The 27,407-nt window shown below is 39.0% G+C and overlaps 1 protein-coding gene across 5 annotated transcripts; it reads right to left on the bottom strand.

The window, feature by feature from the left end:
* Positions 1–2,920: 2,920 nt before the first annotated feature.
* LOC137108358 (sodium- and chloride-dependent GABA transporter 2-like) lies at positions 2,921–24,498 on the bottom strand. 5 transcript variants are annotated; one of them, XM_067492791.1, is made up of 16 exons: positions 24,398–24,415; positions 15,309–15,463; positions 14,086–14,328; positions 13,642–13,776; positions 10,905–11,045; positions 10,719–10,809; positions 10,474–10,606; positions 9,146–9,280; positions 8,617–8,720; positions 8,076–8,200; positions 7,301–7,413; positions 7,027–7,164; positions 6,772–6,874; positions 4,972–5,072; positions 4,577–4,747; positions 2,921–4,450 (listed from the first exon to the last, which is right to left on the bottom strand). In XM_067492791.1, exons 3-16 carry the CDS (start codon positions 14,297–14,299, stop codon positions 4,298–4,300), a joined length of 1,857 nt encoding a protein of 618 aa, XP_067348892.1. In that variant the 5' UTR covers positions 14,300–14,328; positions 15,309–15,463; positions 24,398–24,415; the 3' UTR covers positions 2,921–4,297. The 5 variants fall into 5 exon arrangements, with proteins under 5 accessions (XP_067348892.1, XP_067348893.1, XP_067348894.1 ...); XM_067492792.1 differs by lacking the exon at positions 24,398–24,415 and adding an exon at positions 14,466–14,648 and having other exon boundaries at positions 15,309–15,497; XM_067492793.1 differs by lacking the exons at positions 15,309–15,463; positions 24,398–24,415 and adding exons at positions 14,466–14,648; positions 14,952–15,233.
* Between the last annotated feature and the right edge of the window lie 2,909 nt (positions 24,499–27,407).

Below are 27,407 nucleotides of genomic sequence, written 5' to 3' on the forward strand. Positions count from 1 at the left end.
TGGTCACATTTAAATAAGGTTACATCACTTTTAACCAGATTCAAAACATCAGCAAAACAGCCACATGCTGCTGCTCCCAGGACCAGCACAATTCATCTCAAGTTGAAAGTGTCTCCATTAAACAACAGCGTGTCACCACTTTAACTCCTTTAATAATTGAAGGCTAGAAGCACAACAAGATTTGACCAGAAAGTTTCAGCAAACTAGAGGGGGAATAGATAATTCATGGCCAGTCCCAAATAAGAACTGTGGGAGTTCATCGCTCCTGTGTGAGACATTTAATGGTGAATGTTGAAGGAGGAGGAAGGATGTGAGCATGAATACAGTATAGCTGCACTCAAGTATTAGTAAGTAAAGGGGGGAAGTGTGTGGCTCTGCAGGTGTCACTGAGCCTGGAAATGCCCTGTCTTATTTAATGTACCCATATGGAAGTGTGGTGCCACTGGGATGTCATACTTGTGTGCTGAGGGATTTAGCCACGCATTCCTCACTGGAGCTGAAATCACCATGGCTCCCACCCTCGGGGGGGGGGAAACGAGACAGTGGCTTTTCTTTAAGTCTTTAAAGTTCTAAGACACTACTTGTTTGCTGAGTCACCAGCAAGGTAATAGCAAAAGCTATTACCTTTGCACACCACAGAGGGGGTTTCAGTGGGAGTCTGCGTGCATGCTGACAAGGAGGCCTCTCTTTGTGTATGCCCACATACATACCCCACCCTATAAGAACTTGAGAACAGATATTATGTTTCAGCATGGCAAGAGCCCATGTCAGCTCTCCCTGAAGCATCACGCTAATCCAAAGCCCCTTCTACATGACTGAGCGGTGTGGGTAGCACAGTGCAGGGATACAGCCAGGAGGTGGGCATGAGACCTTGTGTGGGTGGACAGTGGAAGTGCGGCCAGGAAAGCTGAACACGGTATGCCGCTACCATAAGCCCAGTCGCCCCTGTCAAACCCCGGTGTGGTACGATCCACACACGAAACATCCCACACCAAAGACACACTCTGCATTTAAACAACCCTGCAGAAAAATTTCACTTGACAGTTGCTTAACAGAGCTGCTATGCTGAAGTCACGTCTTTAGTCTTTTTTGGGTAAAGTTTGACTTTAGACGAACAAAGAAGGATGGTGAAAACTCAGATTTACAAACCACCTAACTTGACAGTTAATGACGTCATTGCAACTGTTTCCAGACTTACTATTTCATATCCGGTCAGGCAGTGGGGTTGCACAAGGGGAACTTGGGCTCCTGACCTTGGTTTTACCTACATTTGTTGCCAAGGCACCACACCTCAGGCTAGAACATTAAAACCCAGTGCCCTCAGCTCCGCCTGTGTGCCACAAACTTCAAGATGGTTGCCACTGCAGAGTGGATCCAGTATCGAGCTAAGCTTCATGTCCAGATCACCCAGCCGTTATGCAACGTGCACTCCCTTCCCCCTAACAACTTTTTTTTTTCCTCCATCTTTAAGTATTGCCTGCAACCAAACCTCCCCGTTTTGCCGGCGGTTTCTCCTTTACACCAAGCTGTCAAGTGTACTACCTGCAGTAAAAAGACGCCCATAAAGACAGAGCAAGTGTGCACAGCAAGCTGTGCATGAGAGAGGACGTTTGAGCAGGACAGTGAGAGGTCAAGATGTACCTCAGTGCTTCATACAGCAATAGAAAAGCCTGTTATCTTCAAATGTTAGCTGTGTGTTTGTCCCGCTTTTATTATAATGAGGGTTTCAGGTACTTTTCTCCTGAAAGTGTGTTGAGTTTGTTCCCAAATATGTACACAAAAAGGATCACTTATGCACATGGTGAAAAGTGCTGCAGCTGCAAACTAGTGGCACTGAGCCTGTGCAGAAATTAGGCAAATTTCCACTGTCTTTCACAGTTATACACATACAGAAAACACACATGCATGCTCTGGCTCACATCCCTGCGATATCCTCCTCTCTCACCCCTGTTCCTCTCTCCTCTTTGAATCATTTTTAATCCCCATCATCTAAAACTGAGATGTATGCCAAGGAAACCATATGGACATAAACCACCCTGCTATCCCCACACACACAATTACACAGTAACCCGAATCACATGTGCATAACAGGCTGCAGCTAGAGTATTGCCATCAAAACAAGTTGTGTGTGTGTGTGAACCCTGCGTGCCGAGCCACGTGTGTGTGGGGACGGCCCACTTCCTACGGTGGCTGGGAGGGAGGGAATCCAATATGGTTAATTGACAGACTGAGTCTTTTACATAACTGCCCTCTCCATCTAAGTGGTGGTGTCAGAATTCCCCCCGGCAATGCTGCTCTCCCTCCCTCTTTAGTTCTCCATGACTCCCTCTCCTCCTCTGTACCACACACACACTCTCCATCCTTCTCTTGCTCCATCTCTCTGTCTTCTATCCCTTCATCCTCCTGGATGTTAAACCAGTAATTCCCATCAGGATGAAAATGCTTCAAATGAGGGGAACAGCAATCACAGCGCTTGTTATTGAAATGGTTGAATGGCTGATGGTCTGCGTCTTCCTTCCATCGCTCTCTCCTTTGCCTCCACCCTTTCTCTCGCCATAGAAACCAGGTGTGCTCTCAGCATCTGTTTACAAGGTTCAGAGGGAGAGAAATACATCTCCTGCATAACAGCTAACCTCAACACTTTGTTATGGAAAGAAATATACACACAAACACGCCTGTTTTGTTTTAGTAAGAAATGAACACTATGCAAACTGCACAGTAAATATATATATATATATTTGGAAAAAAGGATTCAAAAGAAGCCCATTCTAAAGTAAAGAGGCACATCTAAACGCCTGTTAACAAGAGATAATAACACATGGATAAATTGGAAATACAAAAGAGGGGCATTTGAAAGGGTTTCAGTGTAAAACTCAGTGTTCTTGGTCTATATAACACTAGTTTTAAGCTTACACGAGGATCTTTAATCCAATTATGTTTAATCTGATGAAAACATCATAATTACTCAAGCAGTACTCTTTGCACTTACAAGTACATTCTATCCAAGACTTAAAGTACAGTGGTTCAGCGGTAAGGCAAATGAGACACTGAAAGGACCTATGGTCAAATAACTTGTAAATTATAAAAAACATATTTTGATACTTTGATGAGGTGGGGGCACCCCTTATTTCGCACCTGATGTGAATAAAGGCAAAAAGTAAGACATGAAAGCATGTCCTTTACATTCACATATGTTCATTTGTAAAATATAAATATCCTTTCCTCTTATAGATTTACTCAGTCATGTTACTAGAACCCTACTTAACATTTTAAATAAAACATATGGTGCACGGAATATAAAACAAAATTTTGTTTTGTTTACACAGCAGTTTTGTAATATGATATCTTGACTGAGACAATGTTTACAAATAAAACTTCTTACAATTTAAATACAAACTTAAAAGTAAAAACAACATACCTACCCACTTTTCAGTTATATGTTTAAAGGAATAAAATGATGACTGCACATTACAGTCATGGTAAAGTACTAAGCATGTCATCAAGTTGAGCACTTGAGTTACTGGCAGTGGTAAATTATTATTGGCTAATGCAAGTCATGCATTAGTACTGCTTGTTGTGGGTGTAAGGCATTTTATGACACTTTCACACAGGGTTGATCATGTAACGTCCAAAACGTCCAGACATATCAATGTATCAAAACATATCTGACTTCACCCAAACAGTGGAGTTAAGCTGAATGGACATGCTAACACAACATGCTAACCTTTCTCAACGAGAGGGAAGCTAAGTAACTGTGGCTAAACGTCAGAAAACATGAATTTATTCAGCTATATCCTAAGTTACGTACCCGGATGACGGTGATGACAACACACTGCTTCAGAATACCCAACTTGGTTAGCCCTGGGGCAGGTGGGAGTGTGTTGGTAGATTGATGAAACAATCTTAACTCAAGAGTTCTGCAACAAATGAGCAGCCCACTTGCTGATGAATGCATGACTGAGTGAACCTTGAGTGGAGATTTCAGTTTGATTTACTTTTTTCATGGGTTGACTTTCAAGAATGCAAATTAGGATGCAAATATCTGCTAAACACAACACAATCTTATGTTTACTTCTTTATGAATTGACAAAAATCTCAGGGAGGCTCTATTACTTTTGAATTGTGGGATGCTAAGGAAACACCAGTTGTGCTCTCTGAGTTCAAGTTTTGAAGTCTTTTAACATAGAGGCTGTTCAGTATATGAATGAAGACTCAGCAGTGTTAATCCTAACCTCGACCATCTCCTTTACAACAGCTGATTGGGTGAGCAACATCCAGTGATACAATTTTAGAGGGTTTAAAGTTCACGTAATCCAGATGATGTGATTGTCTTCTTTGGTTTTTCAGTCAGGGACAATGCATGGCTATATAGGCCTGCTGCGTTGTTGGTGGAGAGGTGGTGGAAGGCTGGTATTGAGGCTTCAGCAGGGCTGCACAGCTGCTGGATGCGCTGTGGGATCAAAAGTTCACTGTAAGTGGACTCGTTTATATGACTGGTTAATGTATGAACTACACTTAATTACGGGAAATTTCAATATCTCTGGGTCGATACAACATGAAGCATGTGTTGTTTTACCTGTTGCAGGGGTCCTGGGGTGGTGACCAGGACGTAGATGGCCCAGATGGGAAGCAAGGAGACAGAGGAGAGGGTAAGAAGCCAGCCCAGAACAGTGGTCCAAACTGGTGCAACCAGGCCTTTCCCCAGGCTCAGCGGAGACCAACACACCAGAGAAAACAAAAATGTAGCCTAACGGGCATAGAATGGAGGACTGGGTCAGTTTACTTTTATTAACAGGACTCTAAATCAATCCATTATATATGTCTGGATACAAAAAGACACACACACATAGCTGATCACTGAAACACAACATTACATTACATATTTTACATATTAATAATTTTATTTAATAGTATTTTTTAACATCCCCACTGAACAGTGTAAAAGCAGGTCAGCGTGATGGGGTCACTCACAGTGCACACAGCTGGAGTCAAGTATTTCCAGCACAGCTTGAAGAAGGACAGCGGGCTGTAGCCGATCATATCCTTGATGTTGGCACTAAAGCGCTCGGCTCCTGAGGCCAAAACAAGAAAACCATGAGTGGCTGTGGTTTGGTTTGGCATTGTGGTTTACTGAATGACTAACTTGTTTTTCGTGGTGGTGGCCAGCTTTCATTAGGAAACATAATTTTTGCCCAGTATCCATACTTAAAGAGGAAAACAGTAGGAAAAGGTCTTGGACAAAGACAACAGACTTTTAATCTGACATTTGGTTGTTATGTCATGCAGGAGCATGTTAGCAATAGGACTAGCAAATTTAAAATAGTGAAGGAAATCTATTGATTTAGTGTATAAACAAAGCCAAGCAGACCTTAATATTTCTGAGTCTAAAAACTTCTGTAGCTCTAAAAACATAATTTTAATAATAACATTTGTTTTTACTTGCCAACTAGACAAAAAGGCAACAATTCATATTCAGGAATAACTGACATTTACAGTAATAGGTTGCAGCACATATAGATTATCTCCTATTCTCTGCTGCTTGTACTGCTGTAAGTAGGTACAAATGTACTCCAATGGCAAAGTGAATGTCGCTGTAAATCTTTTTCACTCTTTTACAATACATTATATTATTCCAATATAAACATACATCAAAATGAATGATTACCCGTTTCTCACATTTTAAGGGTGCAATCTCTTTTCTATATCTCAAACATGTGTTTACTATAAGTACGTGTCTCCTGTCTAAAATGAAAGGTCATTGTGGAGTTAAGCATCTTCCCTAGGTTTAGATCCTAACTCTTTTAGGATCACAAAAAAGCAACACAAGAATGTTAACAATCATAAAAAAGTGGAAAAGGTGCAGTCCAGTTAAAAGCCCTCTTCTCATCTTTGGGGCTATAGCCACCTACTGCTGAGAATGCCACACACATAAGAGTTACACTTATCTGTTATCACCTGCACAGGAAACCATTTTGGATTTCACAGATTTTCTGAATTTTAATTCTTTAACAAGCACAATGTTTATTGTCTGAACATTCTATTTGCATTGTTCTGAAGTACATACATTCCACCCATTGCTTTAGAGCCCAATGTCTCGTTGGGACAGTGGCTCCCTGGAGCCACAAGGCTGAGACTGAGAGACGACGGGGGCCTGGGGGCTGATTTAGGGCATGCAGAAGACCTGGCTAGGAGCCAGTGGGCAGCTGAAGTCATGCTAATATACTGTCTACTGAGTGCAAGTGGAATGCAGAAAGAGGGGAGGAAGTTGACTGGATCAGATCTTAGGGGTTGCTTTCATTAATCACAAAAACATGCTGCATTTTCAATATAAATCTGCAATTAACTTGAAATTCTATTGTTAGACTAATGAGCTGCAAAAGAATTTGATTAAATTCAGACATTTAATTGAATGTGGGGTAATATATTTCCTACTTATAAAATTTGAGTTAAATGATTAGTTGGGGTTAAAAAAGGAGATAAAATCAAAGACAAAAGAGGAGGGAAGGAAGAAAAACTGAGTAAGGAGAATGGTAAAAGAATAAAAATTAAATAACCACAGGGTAATAGGAACAAAAGAAAGAAAGAATGAAAAAGAGTAAAGGGTACAGAACACAGAAGAAAGAAAAGAAGAGAAGAGGAATAAAGGACAGAAAAAGAAAGGAAATGAGGGCAGAGAATAGAAAAGACAGAATAGAAAAGTAGAGGAAAGACAAATAAAAAGGTGAGAAATAAAAAAGCCGAACTCAAGAGAAAAGGAATTAGGATTCGTACCATATACCCAGCCAATGGCCAAAGACTGGAAGATGGAGAGGAGCAGCAGGCTGGCCCCACTGCAGGAGAAATGGTCATAGATCTGGAACACATACAGGCCACCCTGCATGGTGGTGGAGAAAAACAAGTCTGTTATTACCCATCACAAAAAAAACAACAACCCACAAACAAAAATAACAACAACACACGGTCGTGTGTAGAGGATCATGCACAAATATTACTCGTCATATACACATCCACCGGTGTGTGACTCACCGGTGTGACCATGACCAGTCCTACGAGGAAGCAGACAATGCAGACGAACAGCAGCAGCAGCTCTCTGCGGTGGCCTCGTCTGATCAGTTGAGGGTACAGATCGGTCACAGATGTCATCAGGGCCTCCAGACTCACAAACTGGGCAACAGAGGGGAGACAGGGTCCACTGTGGGTGCTTTCACACAATAGTTGTAAGACCATGTAAGAACATGTAAGACCATGCAATGCCACTAAAAGCAATTCAATCAAAATAGCTGTGTGTGTGTGTTGCTACCTGTGTGTCCAGCCCCAGCATAATGATCATGAGGAAGAAACAGACAGCCCAGAGTTGAGGTAGGGGCATCATGGCTACTGCTCTGGGGTACGCAATGAAGGCAAGGCCAGGACCTGTTTAGACATAAATAGAAATATAATAACTGGTATAACCAAAATATGTCTAAAAAACAGAAACACTTATAAAATTTTGTATGGTTATAAGCTCTAAGGTCACTCATTCCTTACACATATTTGCATATAAATATGTTTGATGTAATCTAGGTTTTAGCAAACACTCCAGCAGGAATATATTTTTGTTGGATTTTTTTTAGAGACTATGTTTAGTGTGATTTGTACAGGGCAAGAGCAGCTAACAAATTGGGCTATGAGCAAAGAGTATTAAGATGATACTTATTAGTAAGTTTAGGTAATTGTTAATTTAGTTTTTTTCCTGTGTTATTGGCTGACCAAAAAAACAAACAAATTCAGATTTTCCTTTAAGGGCCTCGTAATACCAATGCTGTGCATGAATGTTCGAAGCAAGCAGATCCATTTGCAGTTCACTCAATGTGCATCTGATGCACTCAGGGACTGTACAGAGCATAGATAATTGATAATCTGGGTTGCTTAAGTCATAGACTGGATTTATCTATATCAAAAATAATGTATTCACACGTCACTTTATTATATGGATAATGTATAGAGCACAATACAATTTATTTGCATATTTTCTGGTTTTATTTGAGCCTATTTGCCTACACAGTTAATTTTTTCATCTCAATACTCTGTTTCACCTGACTGGGCCACAGTAGCTATGTCCACACCCTGCTCCTCAGCCATGAAGCCCAGCACTGAGAAGATGGCGAAACCTGCCAGGAAACTGGTGCCGCTGTTCAGGAGGCACAGACGGAAAGAATCCCTGGAAGACATACAGAATGATATCAATTTAGTTTTATGGCAACGTGAAGAAATTCATATGGAAACAACAAACCTAAAAATTCTTAGTGTAAAAGTGCCTTCACTGAGGTCTTAATCTTGGTCTCTGGCCTTGTATTGTGGGGCTGTGCCCTATTACGGTTAAGTGCTTGGCTCTCTCTGCGAGTGTGGGAGTCTGAGAGTGTGGGAAACATGGCAGCAAGGGCTTTTCTTTAAGGTGTGGTTGTATCAAAGTGTTTTCTCTGTCCATTCCAGCCATTCCTTTTGGAAGCCACGTGACCAATGTGAGCACACATCTTACGTTTTGAGTTATATGGTTTGTCTGAAGTGGAGTGTTAAAGACAAGCCTTATTGACTGGAAGTGCTTTTGTGTGGTTGCGCATGACAAAAGTGTCTCACTTATAGCAGTCATTGTTGTATTTGTTGTAACTGCCAAGAGCTGTGAGACTTCCCAAGCAGATTCCATAAGAGAAAAATATCTGGGTACCTGCATCCATCCATACCTGCAGACAAAGAGACAAAGAGAGAGAGAGAGAGAGGAGAAAATGAAAGGTAAAACAGGAGTCAAGTCAACAGAAGGTAACATTTCAGAAAAAAGTGTATTTGAAATAATGTATAAAAGTGAAGCTGAATGCATTTAATAAAGGTCAGTAAATCTTCTACAACCTTTGCAGTCTGCATAGTGAATGTAGTTTATACACTGTTTTATTCTTCATATCTGATATCAATATAATGTTGCTTTGTGTTATAGTTTTGCTTTGCTGATGGGTCCCCTGGCACTATGCCTACTTACCTGGCATTGTGGCCTCCTCACATTAGGAGCTGCCATACCACTTGAAATGACAACTGGAGGCGCCTTGGTTGCCTCCGGCAAACCTTTTTAAATGTTGAACAGTCTAAAGACATACAAAATGTGTGTATTTTTGACCTGAGGGTCTGCCAGTCGGGTGTGGTTGGGCTTGAGGTAGTATATGATGCCCTGAATCGATCCAGGGAGGGTGGCACCGCGCACCAGCAGCACAAGCAGCATGACATATGGGAAGGTGGCTGTCAGGTACACCACCTAGAATGTACACACAGCATGTTGAGATGTAGTCAGGATGGCACAGACACAGGGGAAACAGGAAGGACACGTTGGAAGTTGGAATCCTGGAAAGTTGGAGTGTTAAAACCTGTTGACGTACGATGGCAAAATTATTGCAGTGCTCAGGCCCTTATTTCATTTGCCATTTGCTTGTCATATGAAAGAAGACTATTTATGTTGTTTCTTGCTTTGCTGCACCTGGCACACTTCTTTGACCATTTGTCACAACAGAAAAATGCAAGTAACTGCTACAGGATGTGAACTACAGCAGCACACAGCAAATAATGATTTCTTGGTATGCTATGGGATAAGCACGGGAAACTATTTAATGTAATAAGGAAAGAAAATTTGACGATGTGCACTGCAAGAAGCTAATAATTGCTTATTTCACTGTAAACACTGTAACTAAAAGTGATTCCTTTCCTGAGGTCTCCAGTGTATTTTTAATTGCAGGATGTTTTTCCCCAGAGACCTTTTTTTTAACCTGCCTTCTGACTTTCTCAACACAAGCTGACAGTTAGTTACTGGGCCAGTGTTTCTCTTCACATAGCTACTGGTGGCACAGGAATAAATATTGGGGTATAATTACATTATTGGCCATTTTGTCAGGCTTTGTGAGTAGCAGTTTGTAATGTACCCACTAATGTAGAGACAATAATCAACTGCATTAATTTGACACTAAAGAAAACTCAAAAACGGATTCCTGATTCTCAGGCAAGTTCTAAAACTGTAAGGAGCGTTTCTGACTGTGGTGCCTAAATGACGTATGAATGTTTATTTATGATGTACATTGATTGTAATTATATGCTCTAAGAGTATAAGTCTAAGTCATACTTAAAATTTGTGTATCATGTCTTTGTGTGTATATAATTGACTGATTTAAAACCTAGAGAAGAGATGTGGGAAATTTAAATCATCAGGAAATTATATTTTGGATTCCATGTGTTTGCCTCAAGTTCATCACAATGTAACAGCTGCTGTTATGATCAGTCACCTCTCACCATATGCTGCTAAATGCTTCTGCTGTTTCTACTTTATCTTTATAACTGAAGGTTATTTACTAACTGAGAGACAAAATGAAAATTGACCCAGCTGCTGTAATGTTCCCAAACATGAAGGACGGGCAGTTAAGGTAACACGATGGTTCATGATGTTGTTTTCTTCACCCTCACCTTTCCGGTGGACTTGACCCCCTTCCAGACACAGAAATAACAGATGAGCCATACGATGGCCAGACACAGAGCCAACTTCCAGCTGACCGGACCCAGTTCATCTAAATTGCTAGAGAGATTGAGCACCTCCCGCCTAAGACACACAAACACATACAGTTTTTTATGCCTCACAGCCAGAGGTATTCCCATATGATCAATACCTAAAACTACATAAACGATAAACCTACAAAACTGTCATCACTCACTCCCAAAATTCCACGACAGGGGAAGTGGCATTTTCAGGCAGATTGCTTGCATTGGCTGTCTGGTTGTGGTGGTCAAACAGGAAACAAGACTCTGCATGGAAATAGACACAAAATGGACATAGCTTCACACAGGGACTTCAAACTGCACTGACAGAAGCTTGTTTCTACTTCCCTGCTTTTACTAACCTGTGTTCCATGTGTTGTTGCAGTGTGACCAAGGCAGCTCTGCCTGGAAACTGTAGGACAAGTAGAAAAGAGCCCATGCTAGTATGACAATGTAGTACACGCAGCTGTGCAGGATTATCACTTGGCTGGCATAACCAAGACCTTGAGAGACATAAGAGAAACAAAAAGAGGCAGGTTTACACAAGAAGACACATTTGGATTTGTGAACATTATTCTATTACCACTTCAAAATCATTCGAGTTTGACATAAAACCATCCATTTATTGAGCCACTTGACTTGCAGCCCACATCTGGTACTCCTTCATCAGGACTGAACGATTGTCTTATAAGGCCTTTGAGTGGGAAAGAAAGTGTAGGCTCTTTGTCTAGACAAATAGCTGTTTGTTATTTCATTTCATGAAATTCACTCCTAAAGGAGTGTGTGTTTGGTTGTGTACGCTTGCCTCTAGCAGCACAATGTTACAGCAGCAACTTTTTCCCTGTGCTAAAGCACATGGCCTTGACACAACAAACTGTCAACACAATCCTGGGAAATATATGTGCATCTGCAGGCCATGTGGAAGATATTGGTAAGCTCATAAATTGTCATTAAACAAGTTAAAAGAAAGAAAAACAAATCTACACACACACACACAGATAGAGAGAGAGTGCGGGGGGGGAGGAGATAGAGAGAGAGAGAGAGATAGAGAGAGAGAGAGAGTATAATTCCATAGGTCATCCAGCTATCATGCTACCGGCTTTAGCTGCACCTTCACATGAAAATGTCAAGATCTGATTTATAAGACAATTGGGGTGGCAGGTTTGTCCAAGTGATAAAGTATTCACTTTTTATTCTGGCCAAAAACATATTTCTTGCACCGCTTGAAACACACAATGCATTAAAATATGATTTAAAGGGGCCAAACATCTCAGGGCTGTGTTTGATCTACTGAAGATGCAAATGTAGCATTTATTGTTTAGCATTTATTTACTGGGCTGCTATGGAGTCATGTGTACAAACACAAGCTACTGCCACATCGTTTATAAAAAATAAATCATCCTAGACCAAACAATTAATGCGGTGGAATAAAGTTCTCAATAGTGTCTTCACTGCATATGGTACAACTTGATAGCCTGAAACTGTAAAAACATGGAATCTGCTTAAAAGAACCGTAAGACTTTCCTTCATACTTCAATGTATTTCCTCCCTTTCCTCAAATGTTTAATTATCTAAACCTGCCTCTAATTTTTAAGAGTTTCAATTATCCAGGATCATGTGTGCAACTTCAATACCTCCTCAGAGTAAGTTATTGGTCTTAAAATGATCACACAGATCAGGCCAGATTCAGTTTCTCTGGTCTAATTATGAGTTAATGCTTAACCATTATCCTTAGATGGATAGCAGGCAACCAAGTAAACAAGATGTTCAACCTCAAGTGTGTTTTTATTGGCAGGCATTAAGTGTGTTGCTATTGCACTCTTCAAATTTTTTGATACACAAGCTGAGATTCAATGTGAAGTGCACATGCATGTAGCCTGCAGGGCATGCCAACATTTCAGATTGTGGACAGGTTGTTTAAATGGCTTTTGTATTGATGTGGGACACAGGAATGCTTTGACTCTTTTCCCCAGTACAAAAAAGACGGAAGGGGACAAAAAAAAACAAAAAACACCGAGAACACCGGGATGTTGGCAAGGTGTCATGTTAGTGTAGTATTAACATTTGTAACAGTACAAATAGCACTAACATGTGCTACCACAAACTAAATGCTATTGTTACTCTGCAGTTACTGCTCTGTGTTTTTATTTATTTAAAATATATTGTTGCTTTTAAACTTTTACTACTTACTGAAGATGATCTTTCTTTTTTTACATTTTGCCGAGCATGAACATGTACTAAAATCCAGTGGAACCAGTTTGTAAGAGAACACAGGTGAATGAACATCATGAAGTCCAAAGAACACACCAGACAGGTCAGGGATAAAGTTGTGGAGAGGTTTAAAGCAGGGTTAGCTTATTAAAAAAATCCCAACACTTTAAGCAGTGTACAATCTATCATCCTAAAATGGAAAGTGTGTGGAACAACTGCAAACCTAACAAGACATGGCCGTCCACCTAAACTGACATTAATCAGAGAAGCAGCCAAGAGGCCAATGGTAACTCTGGCGGAGCTGCAGAGATCCACAACTCAGGAGGGAGAATATGTCGACGGTCATGCACTCCACAAATCTGGCCATTATGGAAAGCCCCACAAGTCTGCAAAAGACTTGAGACTGGGGTGGAGGTTTCACAATGACATAAAGCCAGAGCTACAATCGAATGGTTTACAAGTCCAGGCCAAAATTCAATTGAGAATTTGTGGCAAGACTTCAAAATTGCTGTTCACAAATGTTCTCCATCCAATCTGACTGAGCGTAGAAGAAGAATGGGCAAGGATTTTACTCTCTACATGTGCAAAGCTGCTAGAGACATACACCAAAAGACTGCAGCTGTAATTGGAGCAAAAGATAGTTCTACAAAGTATTGACTCAACAGGGCTGAATACAAATCCACACCACATTTTTATAGATATTCATTTGTAAAAGTGTTTTAAAACCATTTATCATTTTCCTTTCACTTCACAATTATGAACCATTTTGTGTTAGTCTATCACTTAAAATTCCAATAAAATATATTTACATTTGTGGTTGTCTAATTTTAAAGGGGCATGAATAAAAAAAAAAAAAAAAAAAAAAGGAACATAATAAGGAAAGCGTACCTCCAAATAAAGGACAGATAGTCCTCCAGGCGCTGACACCTCCCAGACTGGTGTACTGTCCCAAAGAGGTCTCCAGGAGGAAAAGGGGGATTCCACATAGCACCAGGAACAACAGGTATGGAACAAAAAACACCCCTGGACACAACACATAATATGGTACAGTGTAAATAGGGTGGGGGGGGGGGGTGTCTTCATTTATGACATCCAGTCCTGCTTATAACCTTATAAAATTTACCACAATTTTTATTGTAATTTGAACTTTAAAACCTAAAGCCCTAAAAATATCCTGTTTTTAGAAGAAAGAAGGCAGAAAACTATAAGGATAGATGAAAGAAGTCTGAGAGACGGGAAAGAAGGAAGAGAAAAATTCAGCTTCAAGAAATGTAAAAACTTTTTACTTATAATTTCCTCTTTGCCTCTTCCTCTCTCTTTTGTCATCTTTACCTCCTCCATTTTTGTAGCAGAGGTAGGGGAACCTCCACACATTGCCTAGGCCGATGATCTGTCCTGCCACAGCCAGGAGGAACTCAGCCTTGTTAGCCCACTGGCCTCTTTCATGCAGGCGGTCTTTGGTAGCTTCTTTCCCACTGGGGAGGCTCCTTTGGTGTAACTTGTCCAGCAGTGGGTCACCTTGGTGTGGAGACAGCTGGTCTGCCATTACGGTCTTAGTGAGAGACACACACACCCCTGTAAAACAAACAAGCAAAAAGCATGATTACGAAAGACAGTTGGAAAGATAACCAAAGAGGGTGTTCATACTGGGGACCTATTACAAAAGGACAAATTCCAAAAATCTAAAAAAGCACAAGGTTTGGTTCACTTACATCTTCAGTTCTTTCTGTGAACAGCAGGAACTCAAAAGTTCGTTTGGCAGTCTGGCTTATCTGGGAGGTATGTCTGAAAGACCAAATTTTCATGGGTGTGTGTGTCCTTTATCTCTACTCTGCAGGACAACTCAAGGTCTAAATTGGTTGATTTTACCTTTCCTCTGCTTTTATGTGTAATATCTAAAAATAAAAACATATTTTTCAGTTATACGTTTTTAAAAGGTTTATGAATAGGCATTTATTGCAATTATATCAGTTTTAAAGCATCTGCATAATTCTGATTCAAAACACTAAAGCTCAACAATATTTTATTGGTTGTATACTGAAATTCAACTCTAAATTAAAAACAAACCTTTCAAAACTTAAAAAAAAAACTTTTATTTTCATTCTTAATTTCTAAATGATTTAATTCAGCAGATGACTGTGGCTGTTTAGCTGCAGAGAAAGAGCAAGAATCACATGTGAATAAGTGAGAAAGTTTACGTGAGGTCAGTCGTTACGTTGCTCTCCCCGGCTGTGCCATGTGACCACGGCATACTGATATAAGATGGCTTTTGTGAATCACCTCTCACTCACCATCTCTGACGCCAATGAAAGTAAACATAAACCAAGACAAGGACAATGGAAAAAAACATGGGCTAATTTGTAGGTTCTGTTATCCCTAAATTGCATGTTACGCATGTAACGTTTTCAGAATAACACAACAGTGAAGGCGCGATGCCAGTCTCATAGTGCTCTGTCGACGATGCCTAAGAAAAATTCGCCGAAACTGTAAATTAATCTTGCATTAATATGTTGTAATATGATAAATCGCAACGAATTCGCCGTTACATAGCCTACCTCTGCGTTTCCTGTAGTGCTTTACACCGCGACCACCCCCCCCTGTCCGGGAGGTCTGATGGTTTGTTCCGGGCAGGAGAAGCAGTCTTGGGGGTTGCTGCCAGGTTGTGACCGCTTCAATCCGAATTTACAATAGCGCTGAGTTTGGGTCCCATCTGAGTTATGTATACCAGAAATGAACAGGTTACAAAAGAAACCTCAAGGCATCATGGGTATTTGAATATTACAAAACAGGTATCGCGTGTATTACTGTAATAGTTTGACGTGGACTTGATGGGCTTTATTATTTTAAAAAAAGGTCTTGCATATTTCGTTACTATGGCGGCGCATTGCATTCTCCAAAGAAAAAAAAATAGAGACCTTGTAATTTCCATTCTTACATTTTTCACGGGACATACGGGTCTCGTAATTATGAGATACAGGGCTTAGGAATCGCTTAAATATGAGAACGAGTCAGGACCTGCCTTAGATTAATCAGGTTTTTTCCTTCATTGATACGACCAGATCAGTGAGTTATCCGTCAGTGGTAGTCAAATCGGCATATTTAATGTTTCTAAATGTAAACATATAGGCTAAAAATAAGGCAAAGTTGAAGCCCACAGTGCGCCTTTTTGTATCTATGGCAACTTAACACTTCCTGTTTCTCTTCTTTTTCTCTTTTAACGCCCAGTGTTTAGTAATTAGAAAAAAGATCCAGAGATCAAGACGTATAAAAAAAGTTAGAGTGGTTATTCATTTGGCGCTATTTGAGAGGACAATGCCATCGTGGTTCAGGATAACCTAATTTAATTCTTAATTCTATTTAGGCGATTCAAAGACTTGCTGAATATGGTTTTAAGTATCAATTTCCGTGTTTCAGTTTCGAAGAAGAATTTTAGAGAATGACACAATAAACGTTAAAGACTTTACTCGTGTGGCCAACTTCTACGGGAAACATGAAGTATTGTGTTGCTATGTATACGAAGAGTAACACTGTCGGCTGCAAATTGAATCTCGTTTAAGTCTAAATCACGCTCAGTTTACAGCCTATTTGTTGACATTTTGAAAAGCAAAATCCGCCGAATTATTTATCGACTTTTCTGTTTTACTATAGTTTTGGAAGTATTGGAAACTATCACAGAACTATTGTGATACTGAAGGCATCTCAAAAACCTAATTAATCTAAGGCAGGTTCTGAAACCTTCCCATATTTATAAGATCTCCAAGTCCCGTTTCTCGTAATTAGGAGAAACATAACTCGTAAATACGAGATAAGGTCTCTAACCTTTTTCCTGGTGAATGCAATACTGTAGGTTACTGTCGGTTTGGGAATACATTAGGATAAACAAAGTATACATACTTTAATATTATATTGTATATTTTAACATGTATGACATCATTTTGATTAATTTCTCATGTTATTATAATAACATGAAATTAGCGTGTATATTCACATTTGACGGAGGTGCATATTTATTTTAGACAAATTATTTAATAAATTTCACTATTTAGTTTATATATTTTTGGACATAGTATTTACTCCACTTTACTGATTTTGTGATGCGTTTTTGGATTCTTATTTATTAATTTTAGCATATTATTTTAGAATAAAACCAAAGAAATACATCCCGTCTCCTTATTAGTGTTACATCACTTCAAAATACTCTTTTAATCAGTCATATAGTTCAATACAACACTGGTCACATTGCAGGTGTACACAGATGCTACACAATGTCTAATTAAGTTCTGGCTTTATAGTCAATTCGTGACATCTGAAACACCTGGGTTCAGCTCCATTTTGTAGAATCTGTCCAGTAAAATGTTTTGCCATCTTAAGCATTTAGGCCACCTCCAGTAGCTCTCAGTATGTTTAATGAGCTGTGTCAATATCTGCGCTCATTCAGCTGAGCATTTATAGTCACAGTTAAAATACGTCTCCAAGGACTTAATTAAGAAAATTGCATTCCACTGTTTAGACACATTAGGTCACATTACTATGTGAATAAATCACATACAAAAGGGGAGAACACTTTACTCTGACCTGCGGATATATGCACACATGCATACCTGTTTTTCACCCTGTAGGAATATGCATTTCCGTTTGAATATAAGAAAAACATTAGTCATAGTTCTGTGCTTTGTTATGGTCTCAGGTTGCAGTAGGCTTTGTCCCAAATTTCTTCCAGGAAGTCAGAGGGTGGAGCCAAGATCTTATCAGAGATGCAGTACACCTGAGTAGGCTGGGATTACAACTCTATACAGTATATGCTATATTATGCTCCCAGTCTCTTCCTATGGCCTGCCAGCTGACAGCATTCTTTGTTTGTGATTTGTAAAGCACCAATGCTAACAGTATTAGTACAACCTTATGTTACCCACAGCATTCGATGCATATCCAATTTTTCATAACAGAAGAAGTGATATTGTTTAGAACGCTACCAACCTAATAATATTTAATAACGGTCAAAATCACCTGTTAAGCAGAGCATAAAACAAACAGTTAGAGCCAGCTGTTGATGTTTAATGCTGTAAATTCGGACCAAAACAAAAAACAACAAAGTCACAAACCCCACAGTCATACCTTGTAAGTACAACACAGACATGCACCAACTGAAAAAAGAATGAGTGAGCAGTGCAAAACACAATATATATCAACAGGTTAAGACTGCAATTATGTTTTTTTTATGAATATATGTCCCAGCATAGTTCTGTCTCCCTCATTAGTAAAGAAAATTCCCCAATGAAAATAAAGAAGTCAAAGGTCAAGAGTCAGGAAGCCTTAAAGAGTCATACAATTATATACAGAAATTCCTTAGCTACAGTACACAAACACACACAGACACACACACACACAAAATTACAACCTGCATAGTTTCTCTCCAAATGCAGTCTGATTTTCTTTCCAGGGACCAAATAAAACCCCATCATTAAGCGACCTTTAATAGTATCACCATTGTTCCATCCTGACAAACCTAAAGCCGCTAAATATGGTGCCATGGTGTGTAATTCAAACCAGGCAAAGCGGTACACAATTCCTGCATATTTTATGGCTGCTTTTATTAGTGTCTTTCATCCAGGGCAGTGGGCCACTGACACTGAGGTATTGAGAAACTCTTCCAGCCTGTGCATTTCCTGTTGTATAACTACAAGTTTTTCTTATCCTTTATTCAGAACCAACACTGCAGTTCATTAAAGTTGCAAACATTAAGTTTTGATTGACACCTGTTCTTAGATTCTATGAATATAACTACAAGGTTTCAAAACACATGCAAAACACATTATATACGAACAACCAGGGCTTGACTTTACCTTTTTTGTTCACCAGCCAGTGTGACTAGTAGTTTTCCCAAGTTACTAGCTACTCAGCATTTTCATGGGCCATAATTTGGAGATACTTTAAAATGAGAGAATATTCATTTAGAAAACCTCAACCACAATAAAACACCTGTTCAACGTTGTACATCCTACAATCAGTGAAGTACAATATTATGGGGTAGGTGTGTGTGTGTGTTTGTTGTTACAGCCCTGTTACAACAAGAAGAGAGTAAATCTCCACTCCAAGTACAACCCCGAGCTTAAGGTACATACAAGTATTCAATCATCTGTTTGATTGGTTTGGTGATTAACAACTGTCACACAGCATTTGGCTTATGGTGCTCTGCAAAAACCATATCAAGGTCAGCAAAAACTATCAGAGTCAAGCCCATATATCGTACAGTAAGCCAGTAAAGAAATTATTGTGACAGGCCTATCTCCGGATTTTGTTGCATTTTATGCGCCAGCACATTTCTTCTCCAGTACACATTTCCATCGTGTTTTCCCTTAGGGAGGTCTTCAATGTTGTGTGACCTCACAAGACATGACAATAGTTTTCATGAAGGTTGCAAATACTCGATGCTGGTAGTGCTCATGGTAGGTGTAGTGTCCTAGTGCCAAATCAAAATTATTACAGATGGCTTTTAGGATTACAGTTAGAAAAAAAATATAACATTCAAGTGGCTACTGGGAGAGACTGTGTTACTTGCCATTGCTGAAATCCACCTGCATTTGAGGTATTAATGTCAAGTGCTGCACACACTCGACCAAAGGCAAGTTAACAAAAGTCAAGGTTTGATCCAAAATCCTGACATGCAAATTAATCTGTTCAAACTGTAATCACCAGTATTAAAACCTAAGGCTCTTGTACACTGTTGAGACCAGGTGAGTTGTGTCAGATGAATTGGGTAATAAAGTCTTTATATTTCTGCTACTGCTCATTATTGGTCTGTGCAACTGATGTTTGGACATTTTGGGACTGGTTAAAGAGATCATACAACACCCTGAAGCTCTCAGATTCACTATTTCATCTAACAATGGGGTCAGCAGAAAAGATATTTAACAGCTACTACTCATTCATGGCAAGTCAACTTGAGAGGAAGACCACAGGTCTGAAGTGACAGGGCTATGGAAACACATTCTTAAATCTGGATTACTGTGCCTTACAGAAAAGATCACCGCTTTAGGTCTCTCTGTTGGCTAACAACATCCTGGCTGCAGTAATATATTTAATGCTCAGAACTAAAATCACTCTTAAAAAAACAAAAACAAACATATATATTAAATAATTCTTTTAACTTTTACTGATAGTGCCCACAAAACCAACATTGCTTGCCTTTCCTGTTGTAGTTGGATAGTAGCCAATTGAAGCCAGGTCAGTAAAAGCAGTTATCCTATTTGTTTCTGTTCTTGCATAAATGAAAAGCAGGAGCAGATGAAGTTTGACAGCCTAACAAGGGACTTAATGACTGAATGAAATAATAATCATGGCCTACTTGACAGATTTTCTTTATCCCCAGTGTTTAAAAACCATCTATTTGATTACAGTCTGTCAACTATCAGACCAGAAAGAAGAATCTAATGCAGTATCTGAAGAATGATTCACATTTTTTGCACTTTCAGTCCAGACACATTAATCTGCTACTTTAAGCTTCAGGTCAAACAGTCCATAACAAATAAGAGTGGTCTGCTTGCCTAGTATAAATGCTATGAAAGTTTGGTGCTGAGGTCCTTCACATCAGAGCTCTAACCCTTTACCTCCTTCTTACCACTACTCTACTACCAATACCCTAAATGGGTACACATTCTTGTGGCATAACCCCCCTTTCTTCTCAACTTGTGTTAAAACATAACTTGTCATAGAGGAGTCTGTTAGATGTAACCTCTGGTCTTAAGGCCACACTATACAGGCCTCCCCTGTGGCTTGTGGTAGGCTAGATATTTGCTGTTGATACTCTTTTTCTGGGGATTTTATGAGAATGTTTTGAGGGCAATTCCCTACATGAACTCTGTAACCACAGTCGTTAGTCCTATGAGGTGTTAGTGTGGCTTTTAGGCTCTGTATGAATTTTAAAAAATCCTTAATAGCTCATTTATTAACATCTCATATTTAATCAATGCACTATGCCTGTTTTCAGTCTTTATACTAAGCTAACTCTTTTGGTTCTAGAGTAACTATAGTTAGTATACAGACATAAGAATGTTATTAATATTCTTATTCAACGTCTTGACAAAAGAGTGGGTATTTGTGATGATTTAGCCAACACAATCTATCACTCAAGAAAAAGGCAGTAAAATCTATTGGAGGGAAAACAATATGTTGCTTGAGGTAACAAAAAGCCCATTTTATCCTTCTTCTGAATCCAGATTTTGGTAGTTGAAAAAATACCAAAATCAAGAAACTATGTGTCTGTAAGTATAATATACAACCAACAGACCAACGGCAGTTAAACTGTTGTTTAGGAAACTAAAAAATACTTTCAATAGTTTGAATTGAGCAAATATGTTCAAACTGAGGCCAGTTTGATTTGAACATCTAGCTTACTGGGATGTCCAATTATTCAGTCATATTGTTCAAAATGAGTCGCCCGTATAATAGTTTGGATGTTTGGTACAAAAAAATTTAAATTAAATTATGCAAAAATGATACAGAGTACCAAGACATTTCCAGAATGTGATTCTCAAGAAAGATTTTATGAGGCCTGTCCCATATGCCAAACTTACCTGTTTTTGTGGATGTAAAATCTTGCTTAGCCTTTAATGTAGAACCTGAGTGAACCTAATCAAGACTCTGTTCTGATGAAGATACAGAGAAGTGAGTACAAACCTGCAGCTACTTTGACTATCCAGCTTTTGCCTATGATGAGCCAGGGTCTGAGACAAATTGAGACAAGGTAAACAAACTCAGATTCCTGTTGTTCATTGAGCCTGAACTGGTGGCTAAATGATTGTAACATGGGACTTTTATAACTGGGGTGTGGGGATAAGTTAGACTAACTACTTCTTAGTTCACCTTACATTTAACATCAACTCTCAGACAACATGGGCTGTGGTCTTTATGTTGTAAACAATGCTTATATTGGTTTGCCCTTGTGATAGCTATGAAGGACAATTTGTGCTGCAACAAAATTATGTTTTGAATCATATTTTACAATATGTTATACACAATACCAGTATGACATTTGATACATCTGACCCTTTAAAGAACAAGGCTGTATACAGTGATTATAGCACCTAATCTGGCTGATGCCCTGAGACTTTTACACTCTGGGGTTGGGGTTGCCCCACAGAGGAATGTAACAATGGATAGTCTGAAAAACATCAGATAATAAGCCCCCCCTCCACCAACACAGACAGCAAATAGAAGGACTCCTGACAAAAATAATAGTGTGATTAATTACCAGTAACTAGTAACCCACATATCTCCACTGTTGTGCACATTACAAAGTCGTGGGGTACCTGCAATGTAATTATCTCATTACAGGCCATCGCTTCCATTATAACTTGATTTGATTGTTTCATTACTGTCTTCATTGCTGACTTGGCTGCTCTCATTGACAAGATTTCATACGCATGGATGCTGAAAGACTTAAATGAGGTTAAGCACCTCGGTCAAGGGGCTCAGATGGACATAATGCTAGACTGGGGATTTGTAGATGGCCCCCTTAGCCACTAGCCAGGATACAGGCAAAAGGCAGAGAAAAGTATGTTGCAAAAAATGTTTTACACAGAAATCGTTGGAAATGAGTATTATCTGTCCTTGTTCCACTGACATTCATTGGAATTACAGTACAAGGATCCTGGTGACTGTTCAATGTTGCTGGGAAAAACTGGGCTTGCATGACTGGTTCAAGTAATTCTGTTTAATTCGCCAGCCAACAAACCATCAAAAGAGACAGACTGTTCAACAGGGGCCAAAAGGCACACCACACTGTGATGACAGAAACCTGCATTTGCCAAATCCAAGTAGCTGCCTCAGCACTGTGGTCGAATCACAAGGAAGGCTTGGAAACATCCGTGGTCAACTTTGGCAGGCTTTACAGAAGTCCATGCAGCTAAATACAGACCACAAATAAAACACACGTGCGGTAATAGAAATTACATCACGCTATAGTAGCAAGGAAAGGTGAAGTAGGCCTTCAGGTGAGTAAATGTCTTACTGTACCTATATACACAAGTGTAGCAACCATGCGCGACCATGCCTATCCACAATCCACTTTTCTGAGGGTGACATGGTTGTACGGTTTCTGAAGTGTGTCTTTTTGGAACATTACAACAGCTTAGCATGGTAGTGCTATTAAACTACAACTGAATTTTCATTTTCTGTTTCTCAGTGTGTGAAACAGATTCATATTTGTTTTTTTATTGGGTTTACCTATTTTTAGTTGATATTATGGTATTTATTTGGCTTTAATGATTTTACATTTAGAACTGTTTTATATTTTTGTTGAGTGCAAAGTGTAATACTGATTTCAAATTATTTTTACTAATAAGTCTTCTAATGGACTAATATCAACTTGTCATTTATCTGTATGAAAAAAGATTAGATTATATATATTATATATTATTATATATATTATTGATTTATCTAACATAGCCCTGTACTGGTCCTGTACTCAGTGAGATTATATATATATATATATATATATATATATATATATATATATATATATATATATATATATATATATATATATTAAAAAAGCATATTGCAAAACTATTTATAGCAATATAATCCTTCAGTCAAATTTTTATCTTCAGTAATGAAATATCATGCCTTTACAATAGCTCACTGTGTCATATTTACTGTCATGTAATCTGACTCCCGAAAAATTTGCAGTGTCATGCAGGTGTGGGGTTGTGGCCACAGAGATCACAGTCATGTGACCACAAGATCAGCAGACAGCAACAAATGAGATCACAGACGCTGGGTGTACCAGACAACAAAACAAACCGGATTAACGTGTCAAGGTTATATAAAAAAGTCAAAGATTTAGATAGATAGATAGATCTATCTATCTATCTATCTATCTATCTATCTATCTATCTATCTATCTATCTATCTATCTATCTATCTATAGATATAGGTCAGTCACAGAGGAATGTAACAATGGATAGTCTGAAAAACATCAGATAATAAGCCCCCCCTCCACCAACACAGACAGCAAATAGAAAGACTCCTGACAAAAATAATAGTGTGATTAATTACCAGTAACTAGTAGTGTAATCTATCACTAGAGTGTAATCTATAGATAGATAGATCCATCCATATTTTATATATATGGATGGATCTATCTATCTATCTATCTATCTATCTATCTATCTATCTATCTATCTATCTATCTATCGATGGATGGATGGATTATAAGGAGCAGGAACATACGGGAACAAAATGGGATGCTAAATTGATTGCTGAGGAATGTTCAGTGGGGTATGCTTTGGTGTTGACAATGACTCAGCTTTTTGCAGTAGGACCATCATATCTTATCTCTGGGCTATAACCATCAACTTCTATCTTCAACTTCAACTATCACAATAAAACACAGAGACACATTCACAGTATGATATAGTATAACACATACAAAAGCACCTACCACTAGTAACTCTACTCCATGCACTCTGTAGTCTTCTTAAGTGTTGAACCATAAAAATCAGTCAGGTGAAGTGCAGGTAGTGTTTTTCCAATTAGCAATAAAAAAATACACACAAGTCAGATGGGAGGACCAGTTAAGATTAGATTCCCTGCCAACTTTGCCAGTTAATAGAAACAATGTTGATAGTCACAGCTCACTCACCTTTGGGGCTTGTAGATTTCCAGTGACTCTTCAGTTTTGGTCCAGTCCCAAAGCAAGGCTAAACTGCTCAACTGATACTGCAGACATCACAGGTGTACTGATGGAGGAGGAGGAGCTAACAGCCTCAGGGCAGCCCTTATTTTGGAAGGATGCTTGAATTATTATTTTTCAGTGAATAATTAAATGTACACAATTGAATACATACAAATTTTAATACTCAAGTATTATAAAAGTAGACACATACAGTAGTATTGATGGCACTGACTAGGTGAAGCCAATGAACTGACAACTGCGAGTAATAATCAAGTAATTAATTTAAAAATACATTAATTTCTACAACAGCAAAGTCAAATACGTGTCCCAGATCTTGTTGTCTACATAAAATAAAAAATAGCTAAAAACTGCTATAAAATACCGGGCAAAGTTTAAAATGATTATAGAAATCACTATCACTTACTGATCTGTCCAGTAGGTACAGGGAGGGGGGAAGGTTAAGCATAGAGGTTGCAAATACACTCCAACAAAATGTATTAGTTATTAAATTATTTAACAAATGAGCCTAAACTGCTGGCATAACATACAAGCAGCTATTGCTTTACACAGTCATTGTATATGCTGACATGACTGTTTACCGTTTATGCGGGTTTGAAAGGTCTTTAACAATCTACTGTTATTTTTATTTTAACGTGCCAGGCTGTATTTGTGTGTACTAAATAAAGTAAAAGACTTGCCCTCCTGCTTGTCTCACCTCAGCTAGCATCTGTTGCATAGCTGCTGCATCAGAAACGGCACAATTATAACATTACATCTTTTAACTTTATAAAATGCTGAGAATCACTCAGCATTACTAATCAGTCCACTGTCACGCTCTGCACAGTTGAGGCAACAACGTAACAGATCAACAAATCATAACAAGAACGTCAAAAAAGTGGTGTTAAAAGGAATTTGAATTGCTGTATTATCACTACATTTATTTTGCTCCTTTGCTCGAATGTCTGACCTTTCACATTGTTGCTTTGAATACACCTGCTGTCAGTCAAATGTAACTGACTAGTCATGCTTTGCATTGTTCCAGCCGCACCATCAGTCAAATAAGAAAAAGGCTCTAAATCTGAGGCATGTTTACTCATACCCTATAAAGAGGTTGAAATTTCTTTCAATAATAGTTTTTAGCAGTGGGTGTACAGAGTGGGTCTTTATCAATGGCTTTAATATGCTGTTGGAGTCGCTCCTCTTAAAGCTACTGACATCAGCATGAGAATCAGTCATGTCATGTCAAGTCATGCTTTTTAATGTGTCTAGGTCACAGAAACTTTCAACAGTAAATCATCGGCAAATGAAATCTACTGGCATGACCTTTAACAATTTTTATTTTGGGGATGAGGCTATGGAGCATGCAGAGATTGGAATCTTGTGGCACTATTGTGGGACCACTGAGCTGAGCTGCTTTGCATCTTCAGTTCTGTGGTTAAGGGACCACCATATGATGTTGTTGGCAGAGCAAGAGAGCAAACTGGATGAGAGTGTTTAGGTAGAAACGTGTGTTGAGTTTACCAATGTGCAGGAAAGAGGAGAGCTTTGGATGCAGGCAGCTACTGGAAGCCAGTTCAGGGATCTAAAGAGTCAGACTTATTGGCCAAGTATGCTAACACATGCAAGGAATTTGCTTCTGTCATTGGTAAAAAGTGGTGCTGCATTTTGGATCACATGGAGTCAGGATTAGTTTTAACGTGGACCCAAGAGCAACAAGGCGAGAGGGGTCAAGTGAGAAGATTTAACTTCATTATCATGATTTAAAAAAAAAAAAAAAAAAAACTTGCTCCTAACGGAGGACAAACAGACAAACTGAGGGAAAAAGACACACTCGGGGAAACCAAACAAAACACAACACTAGGACACAAGTAATTTACTCAAAAACGAGGCACTAGGAAATTAACAAGTGCAGAATGGGAGATAACTAAAAACTAGATAGTGACACTAACAATCATAACCTGTTTAACAAAAACACAGAAACTTAAACAAACCAGGGGAGTGGATACAAAAATGAAATAAACGAGGACTAAACAAAGATCCCGAGAAAAAAAAAAAATAAAATAGAAGATTGGTTTGGTTCGAGGTTTGATTTTTCTCCTAAATCTAAGGTCCTTGAAAAAGTAGGGTAGGGTCAATCTGCTTCTCTAAGAATATAGGATCAGGGAGTCCAAGAACGTAATTCTGGCTGTCCAATTGTTCTCTATAGCAAAGCCAAAACTGTACTACCTCCACAGGTCTCATGAACCCATCCCGCGTGTTGCTGGGTCCAGTTATGGTTGGCTCATTCTGTTAGTTTTAACGTGGACCCAAGAGCAACAAGGTGGGAGGGGTTGAGTGAGATTTAACGTTATCGTGATTAAACAAGACAGGTAAAAAAAACAAAAAAAACAATATGCGCTCCTAACGGAGAACAAACAGACAAACTCTGAGGGAAAAAAAAAGACAAAACTAGAACACAAGTAATTTACTTGAAAACGAGGCACTAGGAAATTAACGAGTGCAGAATGGGCGATAACTAAAAACTAGATAGTCACACTAACAATCATAACCTGTTAAACAAGAACACAGAAACCTAAACATAAACCAGGGGAGTGGATACAAAAATTAAATAAACGAGGACTAAACAAAGATCCCGAGAAATAACCGAAAACACTGGAAAAAACTGAACATTCATGAAATCATAAACTAACCAAAGCACACTAGAAAAACAAGTCTTACCCACACCCTACAAAACCCACACACAGGGGAGGACTGACCAAAATAAAACCTCAGACCAAACACAAACCAGAGTCCACAAAAACAAGGTCAGGAGTCTACGAATCAAGTTATTAGGAAGGCGGCATGTTGCACTGATGGCAGGGCCAAACAAAGACAATGATCCAACAATGAACCAAGGGGAGAGCTGGGTTTAAAAAGGCAGGGGAACAGGTGAAAGCAATTGTTAGCAGTGATTACTGGTGAAGCTGGAGACATGAAC

This window comes from Channa argus, chromosome 23, assembly GCF_033026475.1.
Source record: "Channa argus isolate prfri chromosome 23, Channa argus male v1.0, whole genome shotgun sequence".
NCBI classification, from domain to species: domain Eukaryota; kingdom Metazoa; phylum Chordata; class Actinopteri; order Anabantiformes; family Channidae; genus Channa; species Channa argus.